General features: G+C 44.0%; 1 protein-coding gene across 3 annotated transcripts in view; it reads right to left on the reverse strand.

The window, feature by feature from the left end:
* MKX (mohawk homeobox) overlaps positions 1 to 8,647 on the reverse strand; it is a 68,145-nt gene extending 59,498 nt beyond the window's left edge. Inside the window, exons 1-3 of one of the 3 annotated variants that reach the window (XM_060659093.3) lie at positions 7,813 to 8,647; positions 5,358 to 5,624; positions 3,411 to 3,570 (exon numbers count right to left, since the gene is read on the reverse strand). In XM_060659093.3, the coding sequence (XP_060515076.1) occupies positions 3,411 to 3,570; positions 5,358 to 5,545 (348 nt within the window). In that variant the 5' untranslated portion in view covers positions 5,546 to 5,624; positions 7,813 to 8,647. The other 2 variants (XM_060659094.3, XM_060659092.3) reach the window with 2 other exon arrangements.
* Positions 8,648 to 22,484: the final 13,837 nt, after the last annotated feature.

Genomic DNA, 22,484 nt, shown 5'->3' on the forward strand with positions numbered 1-22,484 from the left:
ATGGTATTCCCCAATTAGACCTCTTCACTCTACAAACATGTACGAACAGTTTATGGAAAGTACAGTGCTGGGGTGATATGGGGGTATTGAAAGACATGAAAAAGACATGATTGCTCTACTCAAGAAGCCTGACTCCACAGGAGAAATTTATTCACTGGGGTCTAATTTGCAGGGATCAAAAGCTTTATTCAGCTCACAGGTTTATATTTTTTCCTCCAGAAGTGTAAAGTATTTACATAATTTATTTGGTTTCCCATAGAGTCAGAATTTGCTTGGATGCTTAATGTATGTTTGACTTTCACAAACTGTCCCACATATATCAACATAAGTACAGTTGACTCTTGAACAACACAAGTTTGAACTGCATGGGACCACTTATACAGTTTTTCAACAAAATACAATACTGTAAATGTATTTTCTCTTCCTTACAATTTTCTTAATAACATTTTCATTTCTCTAGCTTACTTTATTGTAAGAATACACTACAGAATACGTATAACATACAAAATATGTGTTGATCGACTATTCATGTTATTGGTAAGGCTTACAGTCAACAGTAGGCTACTAGTAGTTAAGTTTTTGGGGAGTCAAAAATATGTGGATTTTTTACTTGTGGGGAGGGTTGGCACCCTAACACTTGTGTTGTTCAAGGGTCAGGTGTAGATAGATATATATGTGTGTGTACATATATATATATGTATATATATATATATATATATATATATATATATATTTACGTATGTATATATATATGTATATTCTTACGTAGATATCCTATTATGCCTAATTGAAAATAACTAGACCCAAATTGGATTACTACATTTAACATCCCTTGGCTATTCTATACATTTTGATTTCTTCCATTTATCACTACACAGTTCCAGAAACCAACTTCATTTCCTATAAAAATTTGGAAATCGTTAGGCAGGGATGACTTATTATTATAAACAATTATCTTTGCCCCATTTAAAAATTAAATAATTTAGTGCACTTTTATTTTCTGAGATTTAGTGTAAGAGAAAGAAAATGTAATGACAAGTTTTCACTACATGAATGAAAACTTCACGTTAATTAGAAGACTGTAACAGGGTTACCAAGATCTTTAATACAAAAAGAATGATTATTTGTGTTCAAACTATCATTAGAGGTAGAAAATAATTTGATTCTGTATTAAAATTACAACTATGTGGACTGCATCTCAACAAAGCCACTGTACACAAAAATTTAAACGTCTCTGCTAATGACAATATTAGTTTTCATAATTAAAAAATGTTCTAGTGTGGGGGCAGCTGGGTGGCTCAGTTGGTTAAGCCTCGGACTCTTGATTTTGGCTCAGATCATGGTCTTCCCTTTCATGGGTTCGAGCCCTACGTCGGGCTCTTACCTCACTGTGAGGAGCCTATTTGGGATTCTCTCTCTCTCAAAATAAATAAATAAACTTAAAAATTAAAAAAAAAATGTCCTGGGGTGTTGGGTGGCTCAGTCAGTTAAGTGTCTGATCTTGATTTCAGCTCAGGTCTTAAACTCCTGGTCGTGAGACCGAGCCCTGAGATAGGCTCAATGCTAAGCATGGAGCCTGCTTAAGATTCTCTCTCTCTCTCTCTCTCTCTCTCTCTCTCTCTCTCTGTCTCTCTCTCTCTCCCCTCTATGCCTCACCCACTCATGCTTTCCCTTCTCTTTCTCTCTCAAAAAAGATGCTCTAGCTATGTCATTTTTTTTTTTGCTTTCTGTATGAAAGAATGCAAGCATTAAATATGGAACTGTATGATAAACCAAATTAATCTAATGCTTTATTGCTGACATCATTGTGAAACATTCAAATAGCTCTATAAACTGGTGTATTTTCAAAATAAATAGCATACCTGTTTAAACTGAAATTTGAACATATGCATTTATTTTCACAAGTCAAGTTTTTCTGACTGGAATCACTGAAAATTCATAGTTTTATGTTAAACAGATATTAAGCCAAGAACACTAAATAAATTTTCCCCTCCAGTGCTGCAGCAAATCACTATTAATACTATTGCCTGTTAACATGAAGCAAAACAGATGTTTTCCCCTAAAATTGTATTCTGAATATAAGCAGACAAATGCATATTATAGTTTTAATAAGCTTGAATACAAGTCAACTTTCATGCTTTGTCAAACTTTCCAGCAATTCCTAAAATGACAATTTTAAATACTCTGGAAAGCAAGTTTTATTTTATCTAGTAGTTAAATATTGTCTTTATTTGGGGTCTCCCTCACTATAAATTTAACGAAATAACCAAAACTTCACAGATGCAGTCATGTAGTACTATTATAATATATGAAACTTCTTAGCTCATTTAGCTCCTCCTATTTCTGAATAAATTTGCTCTGTTTGCATGCATAAAAGTTCATGCCACCAAATTTATTAAAGAAGACTGTGGTGTGTTGGAAAAAGCATTTGATCTGGAATTGCATTATTTCCAGGCCCACCTCTACCCCTTACTAACACTTAACTTCCACAGTGCCTTGGTCACATCATCTGTAAAATGCTGATAACTGCTCTTCCTCGCCATGTTTCTGTGAATATCAAGACTCTGTAGGGAAAAATTTAGTCAAATGTTGTTGGTTGGAGAAGAAACAGACTTGTACCCTTTCTCTACTCTTGACAAAATAAACCAACTACTTGAAATTGGTCTCTTCCTAACCACAGTGGGAAGATTCCAGAAGCAAAATTTGTGGCTTCTATCTAACACTTGGGATGTCTCATATTTAAAAAAAAAAAAAAAAAAAATTCAAAGCCCACTTCTTGCCCTTCCACTCCATCTCCTAGCTCTGTCAGTAAAGGCAATTTTTAAAGTTATCCTGTACTTGACCTTTCATATGGGGCCCTAATGTGGAATGCCTTTCTGCATGGCTCTCAAAGCATCATCCAGGGCCAGCAGCTTCGGCATCGTCCAGAGAACTTGTTAGAAATGCAAATCATCCACCCCACCCCAGACCTACTACTGAATCAAAAACTCTGGTGTGGGGCCCAGCAATGTGAGTTTGAGCAAGTCCTCCGAGGGATTCCAACGCACACTCAGGTTTGAAAATCACTGCAGATAGTCCCATCTGTAGCCATCTGGGTGCCGCACACCGGTCCAGATTCCCAGGCACCTTCTCATAACTCGCAGCTGACTTTTCACCGCCCTCCCTAACAAAACACCGAGCAGTCCCGCCTGAACGGGGCATGCGCACTGAATTGGTAGCTAAGCTTGAGAGGAAACCCAGAAACTTCCTACAACACAACTCTGCCCCCGTGCCAAGCCCTCAGCATCCTCGGAGGCAGGAGCCTGAGCACCTGGACGGGCCTCCAGGGGCCTGATCCCTGCGCGGCGGGAGGCGCGCCACGTGCAGATCCGCGCAAAGTCGACGCGCGCCCGCGCCTCGGCCGCGGTTACCTGCACTAGCGTCATCTGCGAGCCCAGCGCCAGGAGGATCTTCTCGGTCTTGGTGGGGTACGGGTTGTCACGGTGCTTGTAAAGCCACTGCTTGAGGGGCCGCGCCATGTCCTGCAGAGCCTGCCGCTTGTGCCTCACCTTCCCGCCATTCTGCCTGGCCCTGGACACCGGGAGAGGAAGCCCGGGTGAGCCGCGCCGCCCGGCTGCAGCGCCCCCCCCCCCCACCGGGGTCCCCCGCGTCTGGACACCTTCGCGTCCGCGGCCACGCGCCCACCGGGAACGGCTGCCGACCCCGCGTCCCGCACCTCGGGGCATCCGGCTGGGAGGTAGGTGCCCGCCAGGCGCCTCCAGGCTGAGGCGAGGCCGGGGCGGGAGCCACAGGGCTTCTGGGAGCGAAAATCCTTCCCTGGGCACCTTTCTTTGAAATGGCCTGGCCGTCGCAGGGGGTCAGGTGGCAGTGAGGGATACTAAGTTTATCTTGGAAGAGGGGATATCTTGAAGCCAGCACCCAGGGGTTAGAGGTTTAGGTGACGAAGGCTAAGTCATCTGACTGGCGACCCCTCGCCCCGCTGCACCGCGCCCTTGAGAGGCTGTGGCCTCGCGGGTTGGGTCAGGCTGCTGCCAGCTCTCGAACGTTCTTTTGGGGAACTCACGCCTGGCTTCCAGGCGCTCGGGGCTTCCAGTCGCCCGCGGTCAAAGTAAAGGTTGCCCACTGGACGTCGGGAATAAAGCAAGGAATGACGGCCGTCCCCCTCCCCCCCCCCGCCCCGCTTCTCTTCTCGCTCTCTACTTCCTTTGGTCCTCTGGAAACAGGGGGAACTTTCCAAGCAAGTTGTTTGTAGAGGATAGAGGCTGAACCTAAAAAACACTCTAGGGGCCTTTTCCCGACTTAAGGTAGGGTTAAAAAGCATGGAGCACTCCGTCTCATTGGGTAAAGTTAAGAAAAAAGAAAAGAAAAAAGAAAGAAAACCCTGAGGAAAAGCACATTCAAAGGAGGAAGAGGCCGCAGCAGCCCGGAGCCGGGTGCCCGGCGCTGCGCTCCCCCGCGGCTCCGGGAGGTGTCGCCGCGCGGCCGCTCGCGCGCGGCCGGCTACTCAGGGAGGCTCGCGCGCCTGCGCCTTAGCCTCCAGGACTTTCGCCTCTTTAAACACTTTGAAATGCAACTCCATCCGAAAGGACTGGTAGTAACATTTTGACGAAACCTAATCTCTATTTTACTAACCAACAACGCCGCAGAACAAGCAGCTGATGCAATCTTTCAGGTGGAGACGCCCAGGACGGCTCCCCCTCCCCCCGCGGGGCGCTCCGGGAGCAGCCGCGACGCCTCCGCAGCAGGCGCTGCGGGCCCACCCGCGAGCTCTACGCTCCCCGGCAGCCCCTCACCCGGCTAAACCGAAACTCGGTCCGGCAGGCCCGCGGCCTCCTCCTCCGGGCTCGCAGCGGGCCCCGCCGAGCCGCGCGCGCGTCCCGGGCGTCCTGCGGAGAGCCGACCTTGCCAACACCTTGGCCGAGGCACCTCGAGCTTCGAGGCCGTGGCGAGGCCCTGTCGTGACATGAGAGGGGAAGCCCACGGGGCTGGCCTGACCTGGGAAGCCCCGATTGCTTGCCCCTGCCCTGTTCCTGGGCGTCCCACTCAGTCCTTTCTGCCTCGCTCTCATCCGCTCATCTGCACCCGCGGTCCGCAGAGGGGCAGGGAGCCCCCTACCCTGAGGTCCAGGTATGGGAGGACTGAGGCACCGTTTCCAACAAGCCTTTTGAGCTATCTTGATGAACCGATTCCCCTATATTTTGAGAAACTAATGCCTTAAAAGGACAATCCGCGAGACCAGGGGCGGAGACCTGCCCTCCCGGGAGCTCCGGGCCCCTGACCCCCGGGCTGCGGCTGCGGCTGCCACTCCCACCCCTCCAGGCTGCAGGCGGGCAGGGGTCCCGGCAGGGTGCGCATACCCAGTCCTGCGGTGTCTCAGGCCGAGGTTGTCCTTGAGGGGCGGGCCGTCCGGAATGCCCACCTCGGGGCGGGCGTGGGGACTGTCTAGGACGCCACCATAGGGCCGGCTGCCCCTTTCCCGTTCGGGAGCACCGCGGTCCTCAAAAAGCACGGCGCCGCTGAGCTTGTTGAAGACGATGGTGTTCATGGTGCCGGCAGGCAGAGGCGCGCCGCGCGGCCGCTGCGCCTTGAGGCCTGGCCGCCGGGAGCTCCGCAGGGCTCAGGTTCTAGGAGAAGATGCATCACGTTACTCGCTCAGTGCTCACCTCCCTACGCGTCCCGAGCCCCGGACTCCGCGGAGGCTCTGGCCTGGGGAGCCGAGAGAAGGAGCGGCGGCGCCACACCTGGACAAGGGAACCCTTGCCTCTCCCCACCTGGCTACACCGCTCCTCCCTTCGCACCAATCCCCCGCACGCTCCTGGTCTCTACCCACTTCCTAGCCCCGGCGATCGTTCCAAGGAACCTCAACCAGGGATAATTTACCCGCGTAGGAAAAGGGAAGTAATTCCTAAAGGAGTTCTTTTCTCGGTTTTAATCTGGAAGAAGTGCACTCGGGTTAGCGGAGCGGAATAGGCGCGGCGGAGGGGGGGGGGGGGCGTTCTTCAGCCACAACGGAAGTCTAAAGCATCTCGGAGCTCTCGGGTTGGAAGGAGGGGTTGGAAGGAAGGGAAATTTTTGGGTAATATGAACAACTGCATCTGCAAGCCCCGGTTAATGAGTCCCAGGCCACACCGGGATTCCGGGGATTTTCATGTTTTCTAGATCCTGGATGGTTTGGCTGAAACCCCGAAATTCTTATTCCGGCTCAGGTCCCTGGGGGGTGGAGGTAAGGGCAGGGAAAGTGAGCTGACTTCTAAGCTACAAAGTTAAGTGGCACCAGCGACAAATGTACCACATAGTCTCCCTCCCCCCAAGTCTTCCTACCACCCCCCTGCCCGCTGCAGGACGCGCAAGGTCCCGGCTGGTCAAAGGCGCCGGAGTCCCGGGCCTCCCAGAACCCGCTGTCAGTGCTGTCCTCTTACGCAGCGTGGGTGTGAGCCTCGAACTCGAAGCCCTGACTCACCCGCCCCTTTCTGGGGTCTCGGGGAACCATTTCAGAGGTTGCATAGATGTTAGGAGCGGAAGGAGGCGTCGCGGTCCGCGCACCACCAAGCCTGCGGCTGCCGTCATTGAAAAAGCTTTCAGCTCACCTCCCAGGTCGCGGCGGCCGGGAGCCTCCTGCCGAAGAGCGCAGGCCTCAGGTTCAAGTCTGCGCCGCCGCTTAGCAGTGGCGTTATCGCCCCCATCACCCCGCCCTCGCGCTTCGGGGTAGCTCCTGTTTCTTCCCAGTAGCCTGGGCACAACTGCCAGAGCCCCCTCACCCCGCCCCGCCGCAGCGGGGGCTGCTACCCCTAACACACACACAGATCATCAGCCATGTCGAGCTCCCACACTTGCCAACGCCCCCTGCCCCGCCCTCCAGCCATCACAGGAGCGGCCACGCGCGACATTTGGGGCCGTGACCACAGAGGCTAAAAGACGGCTACCGTCAGTGTTCGTGGAGAGGTGAAGTCAGACTTCTGCTGGCTGCCCCGTGTACCACAAGGCTGAGTCCTCCCACGCAGACAGGTACGTGTCTGGAGTGTGCACGCAGCCTCGGCGAAAAGTGTCAAAGCAAATTTCCGTGCTCGCAGCCTCTGTTCTAAGGTCAGGACTAGCCTTTTTTTTTTTTTTTTTTTTTTTAAATCGGTGCGCTTAGTGCTTTGCGTTCACGCTGCGCTATTTGTAAAACACGCCCTTTTCCAGTCCCACAGTGTTTCCCCACCACAGTCCTGTCCTCCTATATTCAACGGCTAGTTTTTCCTAGCGACTCCGCTGCGAGGTTTGCCCTACCGGACCCTTCCGCGCTGTCCCAAGCCCACATAGACATCGCAACCACAGACACCCGGCGCGGTCCGGGTCTGCAGGCAGCAAGCGAGATGGCCGGGGGCTGCGAAGGTCCGAGAACTGGGTCCTTACTCGAGGGGTTGCGGGGTGGGGGAGGGCATGTGAAGCGCGGTACCTGGACCTCACCCGGCGCCCCACCTCGGTCCTCAGCACCTCTTCTCCGCTGCAGTGCTCCCCACTTACCCTCACCCTGACTCACTCCAAACTGTTGCTTGGGGAGCTCCTTCCCCGCGGAACTACCCCGCCCAACGCCCGCGAGCAATTTTAAAGCCAAGGAGGGGCAATCAGGTGGGCGCCCAGGCGCCTCGCGGACCCTCTGGCCAGCCTTGGCCACCACCCGGGCGCGTGCCCACTGGACCTCGGAGGGAAGTGGGGGAAGGGCGGGGACAGCGGAGGCTCCCGGGGCAGAGGGAAGGAGTAGCTCCGGGGCCAGAGCGAGCCTCCCGTCCCGAGGCCGTGAGCTGGGACGCCGGGACCCGCGGGCTGTACCTGTGGCGGTGGGGCCGGCGGCCGGCTGCAGGGCGGCTGGCTCTCCCGCGTCGAGGCTAGGCGCACTCCCATCCCCGCCTCATGTTCTCCGCGCGGGCTCCAGCGCGCTCACCGCCGCCACCGCCGTCGTCTCGGCTTTATTTACTCAGACGGGCGCGCGCGGCCCGGGAACAGGAATACCGAGGCCTTCTCATGTTTCTTGACTGCCGGGCCCAGCCGGCGAACATCCTGCAGGCGCGGTATCCACGTTCCCGGGCCGGCGAGAGGAAGCCTCAGCACCCTCCCGGCAGCGGGCACTGCAGTTAACCCTCGCAGAGGAGCCGCCGCTGCAGGCGCCGCCGGGGAGTCCCCGGCCCGCCGCGTCTTCCCCAGCGGGGCCCCGCTCTCAGATCCGCCGGCCCCGCAGGCGCTGAGCAAAAGGGGCTATTTCCTTCGCACTTAGGGGAGAAATCGGAGAAGCCGCAAAAGTAGCGCCGGGCTTGGGCTCTGGAAGCCGAGACGCTGCGGTGCAAATCCCGCGTGTTAGCTGGCCCGAGAGCTGGAAATTTAGCCACGCGTGGCTAGGCGGGAGAGAGCTTTACGACGCGCCCTTAATTTTCTTCGCGATTAGCTGGAGTACAGTTAGAGCACGGGTTTGTGTCTACAACGCGTGAGCGTATTGCAGAAGGTGCTTGGCGCCCCGGGAGCTTCTTTTCTGCTGTCACTGGGCTTCTGAGGTCCGCGCTGTTTCAAAGCCAGACTCACATTCACCGTCCGAGGCCAGGGCTGGAGAGGCTGCGCTCGCCACGGGACGTAGGGGTGGAGGGAGGCAAGGCCGGGGCGAGCGAGCCCAGGTGCCCAACCCACTGTGACCCAGGTATGGAAGAGAAGGCGAGCCCAGGGCCAGGCATCTGCATGGAGGAAGGGGGATGGCACTTGGGAGAATCCCGAGCTGGGACACAGTGCAAGGGAAGGGAATGCCTCTCAGATTCCTTTATTGATGATGGTTCCCTTCCCACCATCACCCCAAATAGGAGAGTAACAAAAGCTGTGGTTTAGGTGCAACTGGAAGCTTGGAGCTTCTGGCAGCCTTGAAGATCCGCAAGGCGCCGAGCACGAAGCCGTCCGCCTTCTCGCCGCCGGCCTTGAGGCAGCAGCGACACCTTCATCTTTTTATAAGAGCGAAAGTAGATTTTTCCAAACCTGAAAGTTATGGCATCATTTGTTCTTTTCTCCTTCGAGGTGGCTGGCCAGCTCTGGGGCAGTGGCCCACCTAAGCATCTTCCATTTATGCGGCCTGGAAGTGGTTAAAATATATGTTAAAGCTATTATTGCCAAGACTAATCACACCTTCGAATTTTCCTCTATGTTATCTCCCAAACTATGCGACGGCAAACGGGCGGTGGCACAATCTAAAGCATAGAAGGACGAACTTTTAAGTTTTTGCGCATTAGGTAGATAAATATTATCATTTGATCACATTTTCCAATGTCCGTGGTTTCTTTTATTGTATCATTTGCGGTTGGGCATTCTCATTTCATCATTGGCGCTGCACTTGACTTGTTGCAGTGTGAGTTCAATAGACACAGAGGTCTACGGACCTCGCTGTGGGAATTTAAAGTGAGGGAAACATCAGAACATTTCAGCCACAGACTTACAGCGAGTAAGTTTCACAACAACTGGTATTTGATAATTCACAAGAGGAAATAGCCCGGTTTTCCCCTGTCCTCTCTATAACACTCTCTATAATGTGGTCACCAGACATTATCAGGAAATCAGCTGTAAAACGCCCCTCTGACATATATTTTGGTCAGCTGCTCTCGGTAAAGCAATGGGCAGTATGTAGTCGCTTGCAATTTCATAGTACCATACTGACTCATGGACTCATGGATCAGGATACTTTAGTATAAGATACTACTTTTGTTGCTTTAGTCTTAACGGCATTTACACAACTTAAAAATGCATTTAGAGGACTTTGACTTAAGATCAATTTACATGTGAGATGTGGTTTCTTAAAGTCTGATATAAAATATACAGCAAAAAATGTTGCAAAAAATTTTTAATTTGGTATAGGAATAATATACACCTTAGACTTAAGTCACTGAAAAAGTAATGCAGAATTACTTTAGAATATAGTAATTAGAATCCATTTTAAAATGAAAAAACAAAACCCACAATGGAGGGTAGGTTTAAAATGAAATAGTATGGAGAATCCTTCTGTAATGTACAAATAAGCATGTATTTTGCAATAGACCAAAATTTTATTTTTGCAAGTTTCATTCTCTATGCAAGAGTGAAGTTTCTTCTTTATTTTAACCCACAGTTCAAATACAGTTATCATTATCTTTAATTCCACCTTTTCCAAAGGTGAATTTTACTTAGCTTCTAATGCTGTACTCCAAAGTCAGTATATGAAATGCTATATCATAATCCTCAGAACTAAACCTTGCAATTTTAGAAAGCACCATCAGAAGCTTTAGAGAGTATATAGTTTGTGGGAGATAGCCATATGCAGGGAAAAGAGAAAAACAGTTTAGGCCAGAAGTCAGAAAAGTTGAGTCCAAATTCTCAAAATCGAGTCTGAATTCTGGTTAATTTGATGTTGGCTTAGTCCGAATTTACTAAAGTATAAAATGAAGATGTCAATTTTTCCATAAATTTGCCATATACTATTATTAAGATATTTTTTAAATGTGAAAGTAACGTATTGCAATTGCTAAAGCTAGAAAAATGTCAAGTACAACATTTGGCAGAAATCTTAATTCGTTCTGTTAGACCTGGAGTGTAGTTATAAATATAAATAATTTTCCTTTCTTACAAGAAAAAAAGAAGCTTTCATTTTAAGCATTTTGATATTTTACCAAGGGGCCTGATGTTTCACAACAAATATTGGTCAAAGTTTTTGAAAATAAGGGTTGCTTTTAAACTCTCTTTTCTGGTTATTACTTATAGGCAATGAAATAAATTACAAAGCCAGGGAAATTTTGTCACTTTCCATCCAAATGTTATTAAATAGTAAATTTATGGACAAAGAGCAGGTTCAACCTCACACTTGGCCAGCATGAGTCGTGGAGATACATGTTGAAGTGCGTAAGTGGAACAACATAACAAGCAGAGAAAGACACAGCTGCAGAAACATCGTGGGCAAACCAGTCGAATAGGAGCCCTCCAAATTCCGCAAGGCATTTTCACTTTGTTTATAATTTGACTTTGATTGCATTAATAATGCAGGATAAGTTCTGTCAGAGAGGGGGTCTTCTCCATAAACTCATTCTCAAGCAAGGAACAGAGTCCAAGTGCAAGTCCCTCTTCTGCTAACTCCACCCAGTCACGTTCCTGAGACTCAACCACCGAGAGGTGGCCACCACTGGGTTGATGTGTATCCTCTCGATGGTTTTCTCTGCGTTCACATCCATGAATACAAACAAAACATAATAGTTTTGTTTTATGACCTTCTGAAAGAAATGAGACCATACCTTACAGAAGGGTACACATACAGAGACACACAGAACTAAACTAAAACTTGCTTTCTCATTCAATTTCATAGAGAATTTTCATGTGAGTACCTATAAATACAAATCCATAGTTTTAACTGTTACATAATGCTCCATAATCTATTTAGCCATTCCTCATCATCATTTCTGCCTTTTCAATGTTCACTATTATAAGCATTACACACCCTTGTTTATGATTATTTCTGCACACGTGTGAACATTTTTCTAGGAATCGCTACACAGACATAGAATTACTGGGTTGAAGGAATCATGATTTTAAAATTTTGATAAATATTTCCAAATTTCCCTCCAACCTGTACCTCCACAAAGTCTCCATTTCCTGACATGCTAACACAGCATATGTTTCATATGTTTGGACTTCATAATGTTTGCCAGTATGATGGGTAAAATAATGTCTTCTTGTTTGAAAACCTTTTCATTTGTTTATAAGCCAGTTGGGTTTCTTCATTGAAGAAACTTGCTTATATCTTTATAAGATATCTTTATAGATGCCTTGTCGCTTTTATAAAGTCTTTATAAATGATTTTTCCATGATATATATGCTTTATATATTGCAAGTGTCATCTGGCCTGACATCCACCTTTTGCCTTTTTGGTTTTGCCTCACAGAAGGTTTAAATGTGAATATAGGTCAATAGGTCTGCATTTTTCTTTTTGAATTCTGGGTTTTGTGTCTTCCTTACAAAGGCTTTTAAAATATTTTCTTCTAATACTTTAAAAAATTGTTTTCACTTGGCTCTTTAGTCCTTCTGGAATTAATCTGTATATGTTGTGAGATAGAGCTGTAATTTGGCTTTTTTTTCTTCAGTTGAATAGTCAGTTATTCCTATGGTGTCTATTAAAGAGTTTCCCCTCATTGATTTGAAATTACTTTTCTCGTATATATGGCGTATTCCTTTCCACATGTAGGTTGGTCTAAGAAGGCTTTAAGAGATGTTGCAAAACCCAATAGACTATAATAAATTTAATCTTCAAAAATTTAAAAGCATCCTGCACGCCAAAGACTTCCAATATTATTCTGTTTCTAATTTCAGAGCATGTCAAGTATCGAAATAGTAATATGCATGGCCTGGTTATGGTTCTAATTTAGAAGGCTAATTCAATACTGTTCTAGGACGAACTTGCCGTTTATTTTGTCGCGGTCCTGCTCAGAAGGAAGAGAGCAGTTTCAGGCAGCCATATTCTCCAGGGTAGAGTACGGCTGCACAGAGCTTTTCAAATGCATCACAGAACCAAACGATAACCGACCATGAGCAATATAAGGTTATTTGTAAAAGTGATGAGTCCCTGCTATCCGTGATTTGTGAAAGTAAACTGCATCTTTTTTCTTGCTCAACTTTTTGTGAAATGTGATTCCTCCCCCTTCTCCACCGCCCCCCCTTCCCCCCCCCTCCCCGCAAAGCAACCTGTTAAGATGAGAACCTTCAATCTGATTGCATATGAGTCAAATTCATTCTGGACAAAAATGCAAATATCTTCTTGCCCTCATTTCTACAAAACATTAGCTACATAAAAGTACAGAAATGCAAATGGTAAACAGTCAGTAGCATTGAGATCCAGGTGGATTGCTGTTTTTTGTTCTACTTCATAGAGCTTGAGACAGGACCTGAAGTAACCCTGGGACACTAATACCTCATCTTTTCCCTTGATTCCAAAATATTTTCAGTAGCCACCGACAATCACAGAGTCTCTATTCCATTACACACATGAAAATACACTATAGACTGGGGTCATAAGGAGAATCTGGAGAACATTTTATCCTCGAAGTGTACATTGAAATACAAGAATTTCTCCCAGGAGATTATTGTATCTTGAAAATCAATTTGCTCGCACATCAAAAAGTGGCCATTTTAATAAATTTAGCAAAGACTTTTGATCACAAGTTAGTATGACTCTATATTTGGAACTAATGGACTTCAGGTACTTAAGTTTTAAGATTTAGTTCAGTTTTAAGATTTAATTACTATATGTACCTCATGCTGTTTCAAGCTTTTGACTGGCCCCATCCATTTTTCCTGCTTTCATTTTCATCCTCCTGTTTTCACCTATGTGTAGGATATTTGAATAAGTTCACCAAAGGAATACATGTGAGCAAAAGTGATGTGTTCAACTTTTGCTTAACATGCTTAAAAAGAAATTGCTTGCCCTCCTCTTTAACTCTTCCCAGTTACCAAGGGCTAGAACACGGATGTGGCCGTGGTCCACACCTACTAATCAGATAACAACTCAAAGAACAGCAGAGCCACAAGATGAAAGCAATCTGGGACCTTGCATGGACCACATGGGTGAGAGCTTCTGGGCCTGGGCTCAGCTAACTTTTTCTGGAAAGGGCTGGACAGTAAATATTTTAGGTTTTGTGGGTCATAAATTCTGTGTTCAACTCTGCCAATTACAGTGTGAAAACCACCATAGATAATGCTTAACTATGAATGAGTCAATGAATGAGCGTTGCTGTGTCTCAGTGAAACTATTTAATGCACACTGAAGATTCAATTTTATGGGATTTTCCTGTGCCACCCAATGTGCTTCCTTTGACATTTTTTCAGCCATATGTAAAAACCATTCTTCCTTCAGAAACAGAAACATTCAGCAGGCTAGATGTGACCTGAGGTTGTGTTTGCTGATCCCCTGGATGTGGCCTTCTCAGCTGGACTGATATGAGAGACAAATAAACTGCCCCTCCTGGAAGTCACTGTATTAGGGGGTTTCCTGGCCAAGAGGACTTAGTCCGTACCCTGCATAATGCGTGCCTGTACAAAGTTACTACCAGTGGGCTTAAGCAAAGTGCTTTTTAGATGACTAGAGGCTGCCACAAACAAAGAGAATGGGAAAGGGGGTGTAAAGAAAGCATGCTTTCTCCCCTCTCCTCCCAAGAATGTGTTAATGTGTGTAGAGAATCAACCTCATTATTTTTACAATATTCTTGATGCTGTTATTATTTTTTTTTTTATTTTAACCACCTTTAAAAAAGGTATTGACATATCTTTAGACCCAGTATTGGTGTTTGAGTTTTGGTGCTTATGTTTTTAAGGAATGGAAAATGGTGATTAATTTGTAAGAATTACTGTTTTCTGGATCCCTTCCTCCTGTCTCTCCCCAAAACCCCACAAAATTCAAACGATTTTTTTCATTGTTTTCTTTTTTAATAATCAACAGTAAATATTTATGGGACACCTGCATGCAAAATCCTGTGCCAAGAACTGCATGATCTTGATTTAAAAGACATGATCCTTGCCTAGCTTACAAACTTGTTAAGAAAGCACCAGAAAACAAACATACCTCATCTAAAACGTTTTAAGGTGCCTGATATAAAGATTTCTTGAATCCAGTAAATCTGTAAATCATCTGTAGAAATGCATGAGGGAGCTTGAAGACGATAGAAGGGCCATTTTATGTGTCTGCTAAAAATTTTGTAACTGTATTACCAACATCCTTCCCGAAAACATGCAAAAAGATCATTACTTCAGAAATTTGAGCCTGATTGAAAAACAGCGTTTTCACCTCTTACATCAGACTTTTTTAAGTTTTATGCCAAAAACCTCTGGATTTCAAGAGAGAGTTTTAGGGCTTCCATTGAAAAAAAAAATTACAGCGAGAGTAAACACACAGGTTAGCGGGTGATTTTTCTTTCCTCCTTTCCTTGTCCAGGCCTTCCTGCAACCTACCTCTGGCCCTCCACCTTCACACTCCTTTGGAAAATTGTTGAAGGGAGAGAGGGATTGAAGGAGAGGAGTTTTGTGAATAAACTTGTCATATGTGGTGGCGAGGCAATTCTCGAGGCTTATAGGGAGAAGCCTCCACTGCTCCTCAGCGAGAAGAGACAAATTCTCGCCCAATTATCTGGACTCCAGGCCCATCAGCAGGCAGCTGATTGGGGTTGGGGGGGTGGGGGCATCAGGTCTGCACCTAGAACTACACAGTGATCTTAAGTCATTAGCCATCCATTTGTTTTGATATTCATTGAAGTTTCCTAGGTGTGCTTTGATGTCATAAATCCTGTTTAGAAAGGAGTGTGGGCTACAGGAAAGGGAAAAGGAAAAAAAGTGTTTTGCCAATGAATTGTGCAATTTAAATAGCCCAAAGTCTAGGATAAGAGAAGCCTTGTGATATCCAAATGTCACAATTTTTTTTTTCTTAGACCTGTAGTAGCAGTCAGCTCAAGACACAATATCCTAACATTGCTCTTCTGGACTCTTATAAATAGGGACATAATAAAGGATTTTTTTTTAAATTACATAATATGAACACAGCACTTACTTTGTACTATTCTAGGCACTTAAGTCATTCTCACAGCCACCCTTTGGGGTAAGCACCCATTAGTACCCATTTGGTAGAAGAAGACACAGAGGCATAGACTGGCCCTAAGTCACAGGTTGATTGCTGGTGGAGCCAGGATTTGAATGCAGTCTGGCAGGTGCCAGGGTTTGTTTGCTGAATCACCTTACTATAACCAACTGCCTCTTTGCGGTACATAGGAATGGTAGAAAGAAAGAACTCTAAATACTTGACTGCGTAATTGTAGGCGCAGCTAAATATGTTGCACACCTTTTGGTTCCTCACTTAAGAGCAGGAAATTCAGCCAATGTGTTTGCTTTCCTTTCTGTATGTGGCCTTTTTTCTCAGCGTCACCTAGAATGTGATGTCTTCCCACAGCTCCGACATCATGGTCAAAAGGTTGTACTTCATGCTAATCTTCATGTGTGTGGTCACATTCAAGAGCCAATAACTGCTGACTCTTCTGTGGGTTCTCTAAATCTGGAGAACATCCTTCCCACCAGGCAGTGAAGTGGTTCAGCGATGAAAAACAACATGCTTTGGAATAGCCCCAGCAATCTGGAAATGTTGCTTTGTTGTAGGAGTAGACACAGCATGATTATAAGTGGCATATCTCAAGGGAGGTGAAAATCAGTAGCTTTGACTCAGGAGCCTGAGGAAATGATAGTGGCTCCTACAACTTCATGAACTTCTTCTTGCTGTTATGTCTTTGTTCTGTTTTGTTTTGTCTTGTTTTTGTTTGTGATAGTTGTTAGGCCTGCCTCTAGCATTTGTTAGAGGACATTAGTCCAAGGCAAGAGTACAAATGAACGCCTACACCCCATATGCCTAAATATTTAAAAATTGCAAATCAAGCTAAAACATTGTTAAATAAACTATGTTGCATCCCTCTACCTTGACAAATATACTATCATGATGAAAAATCAAAAACTGTAAAGTTATGATTTTTGTTGGGAAAATATCAAAGACAAGTTGGTTTCATTGTTACTGCACATGTCTGGACTCTTTGATGTTGGACTGGCAATGTTGAGATGAGTAATAAAATTAAAGAGACATAATTCATCATTTATTACGTATTTATTTAATTAGATTTATTTTTCTTGTCTTCATTTCAGCAAAAATTGCTATGTTATTGTAACCAGTATTCTCTCAGAATTTGTGTTCTGAAAGATTACAAATAAAATGCAAATCTACTAAAAATATCCAAAACATATTGAATATATGAAATACATGAATATATTTTCATCAAGAATGTACATTAAAATAAATAGAGAAAAATTCAAAGTTAAATTTATTTTATTATGAAGTACTATTTTTATTCTAAAATGCTTACATTATATAATAAATAGATTCAAATAGAATTCAAATAGAAAAGAGAAAGCAATAACTAATGAATATAGGATTTTAAGTAAAGCTGAAATTTTATTTAATATTTTGGAACATTAACTTAAAATATCTTATATAAATAAAATTATTTGTTAACGCTAGTGTTCAATGCACAGCTAGTTGTCAATATAAAGTATTGGTATCTGATTTCATGAATGATTTGTCTAGATCTACACACCAGTCTTTGAGTGATATGAATTGTTTAATGTTTAATTCAATGAACAATTTAATGTTCTTTTGCTGCCAGGTGCAAACATTGCAAAGATTTGCTAAATACTGAATACCTACAGAGCCGTGGATTAGAGAAGCAAGAAAATGATGCCAGGCAGTCCTGGAAAACAAATACTGCATGAGGTAAGGCTATATTGCATTTATGGGATCTGCTGAGTTGATTAATTTGCCTTTTCTCCTTGCTTTTGGAAGCAGTACTCACCTCCAATGTTCTTAGCAGTACAGCCCAAACCTTTACAATATTTGGATGTGATCACCTTTTACTTTGAGGACATACAGCAAATGATGTGTAGAAGCATTTTATGGGCCCTGAATGATGCTGGTCATGCACGTGCATGCATGCCTCTGTGTGTATGTGTGTGTGTGTGTGTGTCTGTGTTTGTGTGTGTGTGTGTGTGTGTGTGTGTGTGTGTGTTTGTGTGTGTGTGTGTGTGTTTGTGTGTGTGTGTGTGAGAGAGATGTAGGTCCTTTCAAAGAAAAATTTAGGGTAGTGGCTCTTTGCTTGGGTCTATGGGTGGTACTGGTTGTTTTGAGTGTTTTTAAGTTTTTAAGTATTTATTTATTTATTTACATACTCACTTATTTGCTTATTTTTTGAATTTATTAAACTTGAACCTTCTGATGAATCAAAATAAAATTACACTTACTGAAACCTTTCCATGAGTTTATCCTTTGATGATCCTGCAGTGATTAACACGTGTTAAACCTCTGAAGTTACAGAAAGCAGGGTCAGTTTTAAAGCCTTGACAGGTAACATACACTTTTAACAGGGGCAATTATTGCAGAGCCATCCTGTAGGAAATAATGTCTTCACTGAGGGTCAGAGGATTATACGCCTGAGTGAAGTCAGCTTTGCAAGTTATTTCCCTTAAGATCAACGAGGAGACAGCTGATTGTGGGCACTGAATATGGTTACGACTTACGTGCCTTATTCACAGGCAACCATGAGCTCCACAAAACTCTTTTTATTTCCTTCACTGCCATGTTTTTAACATGTAGCCTATGAGCTGCCTTAAACAGGGGTGCTTGTTAAAAATGCACATTCCAGATCCCATCTATGTATGCTGAAAATCAGGTTTTCTGGGCTTACACCCTATGGTGATGCTGATACAGGTGTTTCTCCAGCCCTGCTTTGAAAAAGAAATTGATGTAGGGCAATGGCGCATTAGCTTTTTAAATTATACACCCTGATTAGTACAGATATTTTGGGCAGGCGTCTCTAGTATATAATCATTTCTTTGTAAATGGTATACACGTACTATTGTGTTATTATGTAAACTGTAAAACACACACACACACACACACATACATACACAAAACAGATTTTTAAAAGGCAAAGGTGAAATAAACAATATTTTATTTTATTTTATTAAGTTTATTTACTTATTTTGAGAGAGACAGACAGCACTAATGGAAGAGGGGCAGAGAGAGAGGGAGAGAGAGAGAATCCCACATAGGCTCTGCACTGTCATCACAGAGCCCCATGTGGGGCTCGAACCCACGAAGCTGTGAGATAAATAAACAGTACTTTAAATTAATTGTTTTATCTCTCAGTGATACAAAAATATTTTTTGCTTCCAGAAAAATACCATCGTTAATAAATACATATTTATTAATATTATCAACAGGCTATTTTTAAAGAAAGCAATATAATTTGAATTGCTTCATGCTTTAAAAAACATCTTGGTTGAGGGGCACCTGGATGGCTCAGTCGGTTAATCATCCAACGTCTGCTCAGGGCCTGATCTCACAGTTCCTAGGTTCGAGCCCCTCGTTGGCCTCTGTGCTGACAGCTGGGAGCCTGGAACCTGCTTCAGATTCTGTGTCTCCCTCGCTCTCTACCCCTCCCCCACTCATGCTCTGTCTCTGTCTCTCAAAAATAAATAAACGTTAAAAAAAACTAAAAAAAAAACCATTTTGGTTTAATAATAGTTTAAAGGTTGGGACTCAAGTTCAGGTTAATTAGAGACTTGTTTTTCATGTCATCTCTAAAAAAGATACTTTGGGACAAGACAGACTCACACAGAAGAGGTGTATTTCTGACTGTACTTACCATTTGTTTTTAGCCCATCCACAAGTTTTGTAAAGAGTTTGCTTAAAATTGTGCTTACAAGTCTTCCATGATTATCAGCCAGTTCTTGTAAATGAATCACAAAGTGTTACATTTTTATTTTCAGCAAATGCCTTTAATAATTCCCTGAAACTCCTTGAGAGATTTTAAAATAGATGTGAAAATTCTGTTTTCAAGTTTTTAAAGCGTGACAGGAGTTTCCTTAGGTAATTGAAGTCATTTTCAGGAACAAAATCACACAGTGATGGGTACGTTTCTAAATCGTGAGTGTCTTTTGGAAAGCAGTTACTTTGTCAATTGTTGTTAAATGTCATCTTTACCTGAAGGGGGCAGATGAAGAGTGTTTTATGTTTTTAACAAAAGGTAGATTCCCATGGAAAGTCCCATCCTCAATAAGATGAACAAATTACTGTGGCTTAAATCTCAAGTGTAAGAGAAGGAAATGGTGAAAATCACAGTACTGCTAAGAAATGGGCAAAGGCTAGAAAATGGGAGGCCTGTATTTTATGCCCACTCCTTTCATTTGTATCTTGTAAAAATGGAGCGGTCATAAATTCTAATTGTAGACATCGCCATTCACTGTGGGAGGGGCACGGAGGCCTCTCAGATGACGCTTAGCCCTAAGTAACCGGGCAGGTCGTGGAATCCTTCACTGTGAGAAAGAATAGTAACAGTAACAAGAGCTGATAATTATGGAACTCTTAGGTGCCAGGCCCTGCTAGGGTTTTCTGTGAATCACTTCATTTACTACTCACACAATGCCCTGGGCACAGTCTTCGGGCTTTTATGGATGAGGAAGTTGAGTTTGAGGTCATGTAGCTACTAAATAATGGAGCCAGGAGTCTGGCAAGTTTGGGGACTTCATTTGTGGACATGAGGAGTTAAAATGCAGGTATGACCCCAGACCTACTGATTATCACTCAACTCGGGCTTCCCAGTAAGATGGAGGAGATGTGGGAGGGTGCCTGGGGGCTGTATGCTACACCCTCAGGAAGCACCCTCCCTCCTGCTGAAGGAGCCCTCTGCATTCCCAAATCTGCAAACAGAGCAGAGGGTTGAGTATCTGAAATCATCAGTTGATCTTGTGGAGCATTGATTTTCTGAAGCCTACAGACTTCTTGGCAGAAGTTCTCTGTATGGTTGTTTTGGATATCATTTACTAAGGAATGTGTTTCTTTAATTTCTGTGACATAGAGATGTAGTATTAGAGGCTGGGACATTTTCTTGGACCATTGTAAATATTAGTTTGTGTTTTGTTGGACGGCTTCCTCTGAATGAGTCAATATATAAGCATCCATTCTATTCCAGGCAGTGCCTGGATCCAGTGGTTTCAAAAATCTGTCCCTTTACTCTCAGGAAAATTACAGTCTAGCAAGAAGGAGGTAAGTGGGTAGGTAATTAATACAGCATGTTGAAGTTGTTAATAGGGCTAAAACGTCTGTGCACAGACTCAAGAAGACAGAAGGCTTCCAAAAGGAATGAATGAAGTCAGGTAGGTAGAGTGGTAGGGGCTGTAGAGAAGGCTTCATTCACGTGTATCAGGGTACTTGAAATTTGACATCATGTGTTCTCTCTTTCATTCCTCACTTCTGTCCTTCTTCATTTCTGTCTTCACAAATTTCCTATCATTGCCCTTCTGTTTTTTTTAATTTTTAATTTTTATTTATTTATTTAATGTTTATTTTTTGAGAGAGCAAGTGGGGGAGGGGCAGAGAAAGAGGAAGAGAGAGAATCCCAAGCAGGCTCCACGCTGTCAGCACAGAGCCAGATGCAGGGCTCAATCTCTCGAACCATGAGATCATGACCTAAAGCCAAAATCAAGAGTCAGATGCTTAACCTACTGAGCCACTCAGGCGCCCCCTGGTTTTTGTTTTTGTTTTTAATTCCTTCCTTCCTTTCAAACAGAATCACTTTCTTATTATCAGAAGTCATATTATTAACAATAAACAAAAGGAGGATAAACAAATCTTCGCCAATAGCCCTTACCTAGGATTAAAAGTTCTCTGTTTAAAGTTGTCTTTAAAATTATTGCAGTAATCAGTGCCACGTATCAGAAAGACATAAATCCCCAAGGTCTTCGAATCATGGTACTCCTACCCTCAGCGCATAATTCTTATAGTTTGTTTAATAAAGAAATATGTCTTATTGTTTCAAATACTGCATACGTGCCTTAAGAAAGCTAGATTTCCCTTTATGTGTCAAAATTTTAATCTTATCTAATTATCTATCACTAATTTTCTCAATTATCCTTAATTATCCTCATAATACACTTTAGAGCTAGTTAGTCCTACATATTGGATCTAGTTTTTATGGCTGTCAGTTTTCTATCCTAGCATCATCCTTAATTTTTTCCCCATTGTTCAGCAACTTGTTGAATAGACCAGACCAAGGATCTCAACAGAATGATTCATCTTTATTCTGTCTGGGTGCCTTCTGGTGTTGTCATTGCATTCCCCCCATCCCCACTATTTTCTTATGCTGAAAGTTAGGTCTAAACTTTTTTGGGTTCAGGTTAAACATTTTGGCTAGAATATACCATAGGGGATGGTTTGCAGTCTACTATGTGTCACGTCAGGAGATGTATTATTGGATAGCTCCACCATTCTTGGGGCTAAACTTAAGCACTGGATTTGGGTGATGAAAATCTGATCCCTCCATGAATGTACACTTACGTTTTCCTCCTGTGACTAGAAAGAAATCTTTGTGGTATTACTTTGGCACTCTGTGAATGTCAGATTCCCCATAAATCATGTACTTAATGCTTTTAACACTACCTGACAATCCTTGCCTCGGTCAGTAATTTCATTAGGGATCAACAATGATTAAAATCTAATTCAATCCTTCCTTTTCTCCCAATAGGTGACATTCTTGTATGAAGTAAATCTTTCTCTCATCAAGTGGGGTTGGGTTTGTTTTTGTTTGTTTGTTTTGGTTTGGTTACTCTGTAATATAGTCTAACTGGAGAGGCATAATTAATGTTTAATATTCCCCATTAGATACATGTGCTCAAAGGGAAAACCTTACTTAATTAACTGCCTCAAATGATAATATCTGACAGGGAATGGTGCTTTCCCATTTTTAAGTACCATTCTCTATTCATGGATTTTCATTGATTCATTCAGTGTCCTTACAACCTCGAAACACTTTTGGTCTCAAAAGTTATAAGTTGAGTAATTCAGCATCAGTTGTTTTACACTGCAGTGTTCTTTAAAAGAA

This window comes from Panthera onca, chromosome B4, assembly GCF_046562875.1.
Source record: "Panthera onca isolate mPanOnc1 chromosome B4, mPanOnc1 haplotype 2, whole genome shotgun sequence".
Taxonomy (NCBI): Eukaryota; Metazoa; Chordata; class Mammalia; order Carnivora; family Felidae; genus Panthera; species Panthera onca.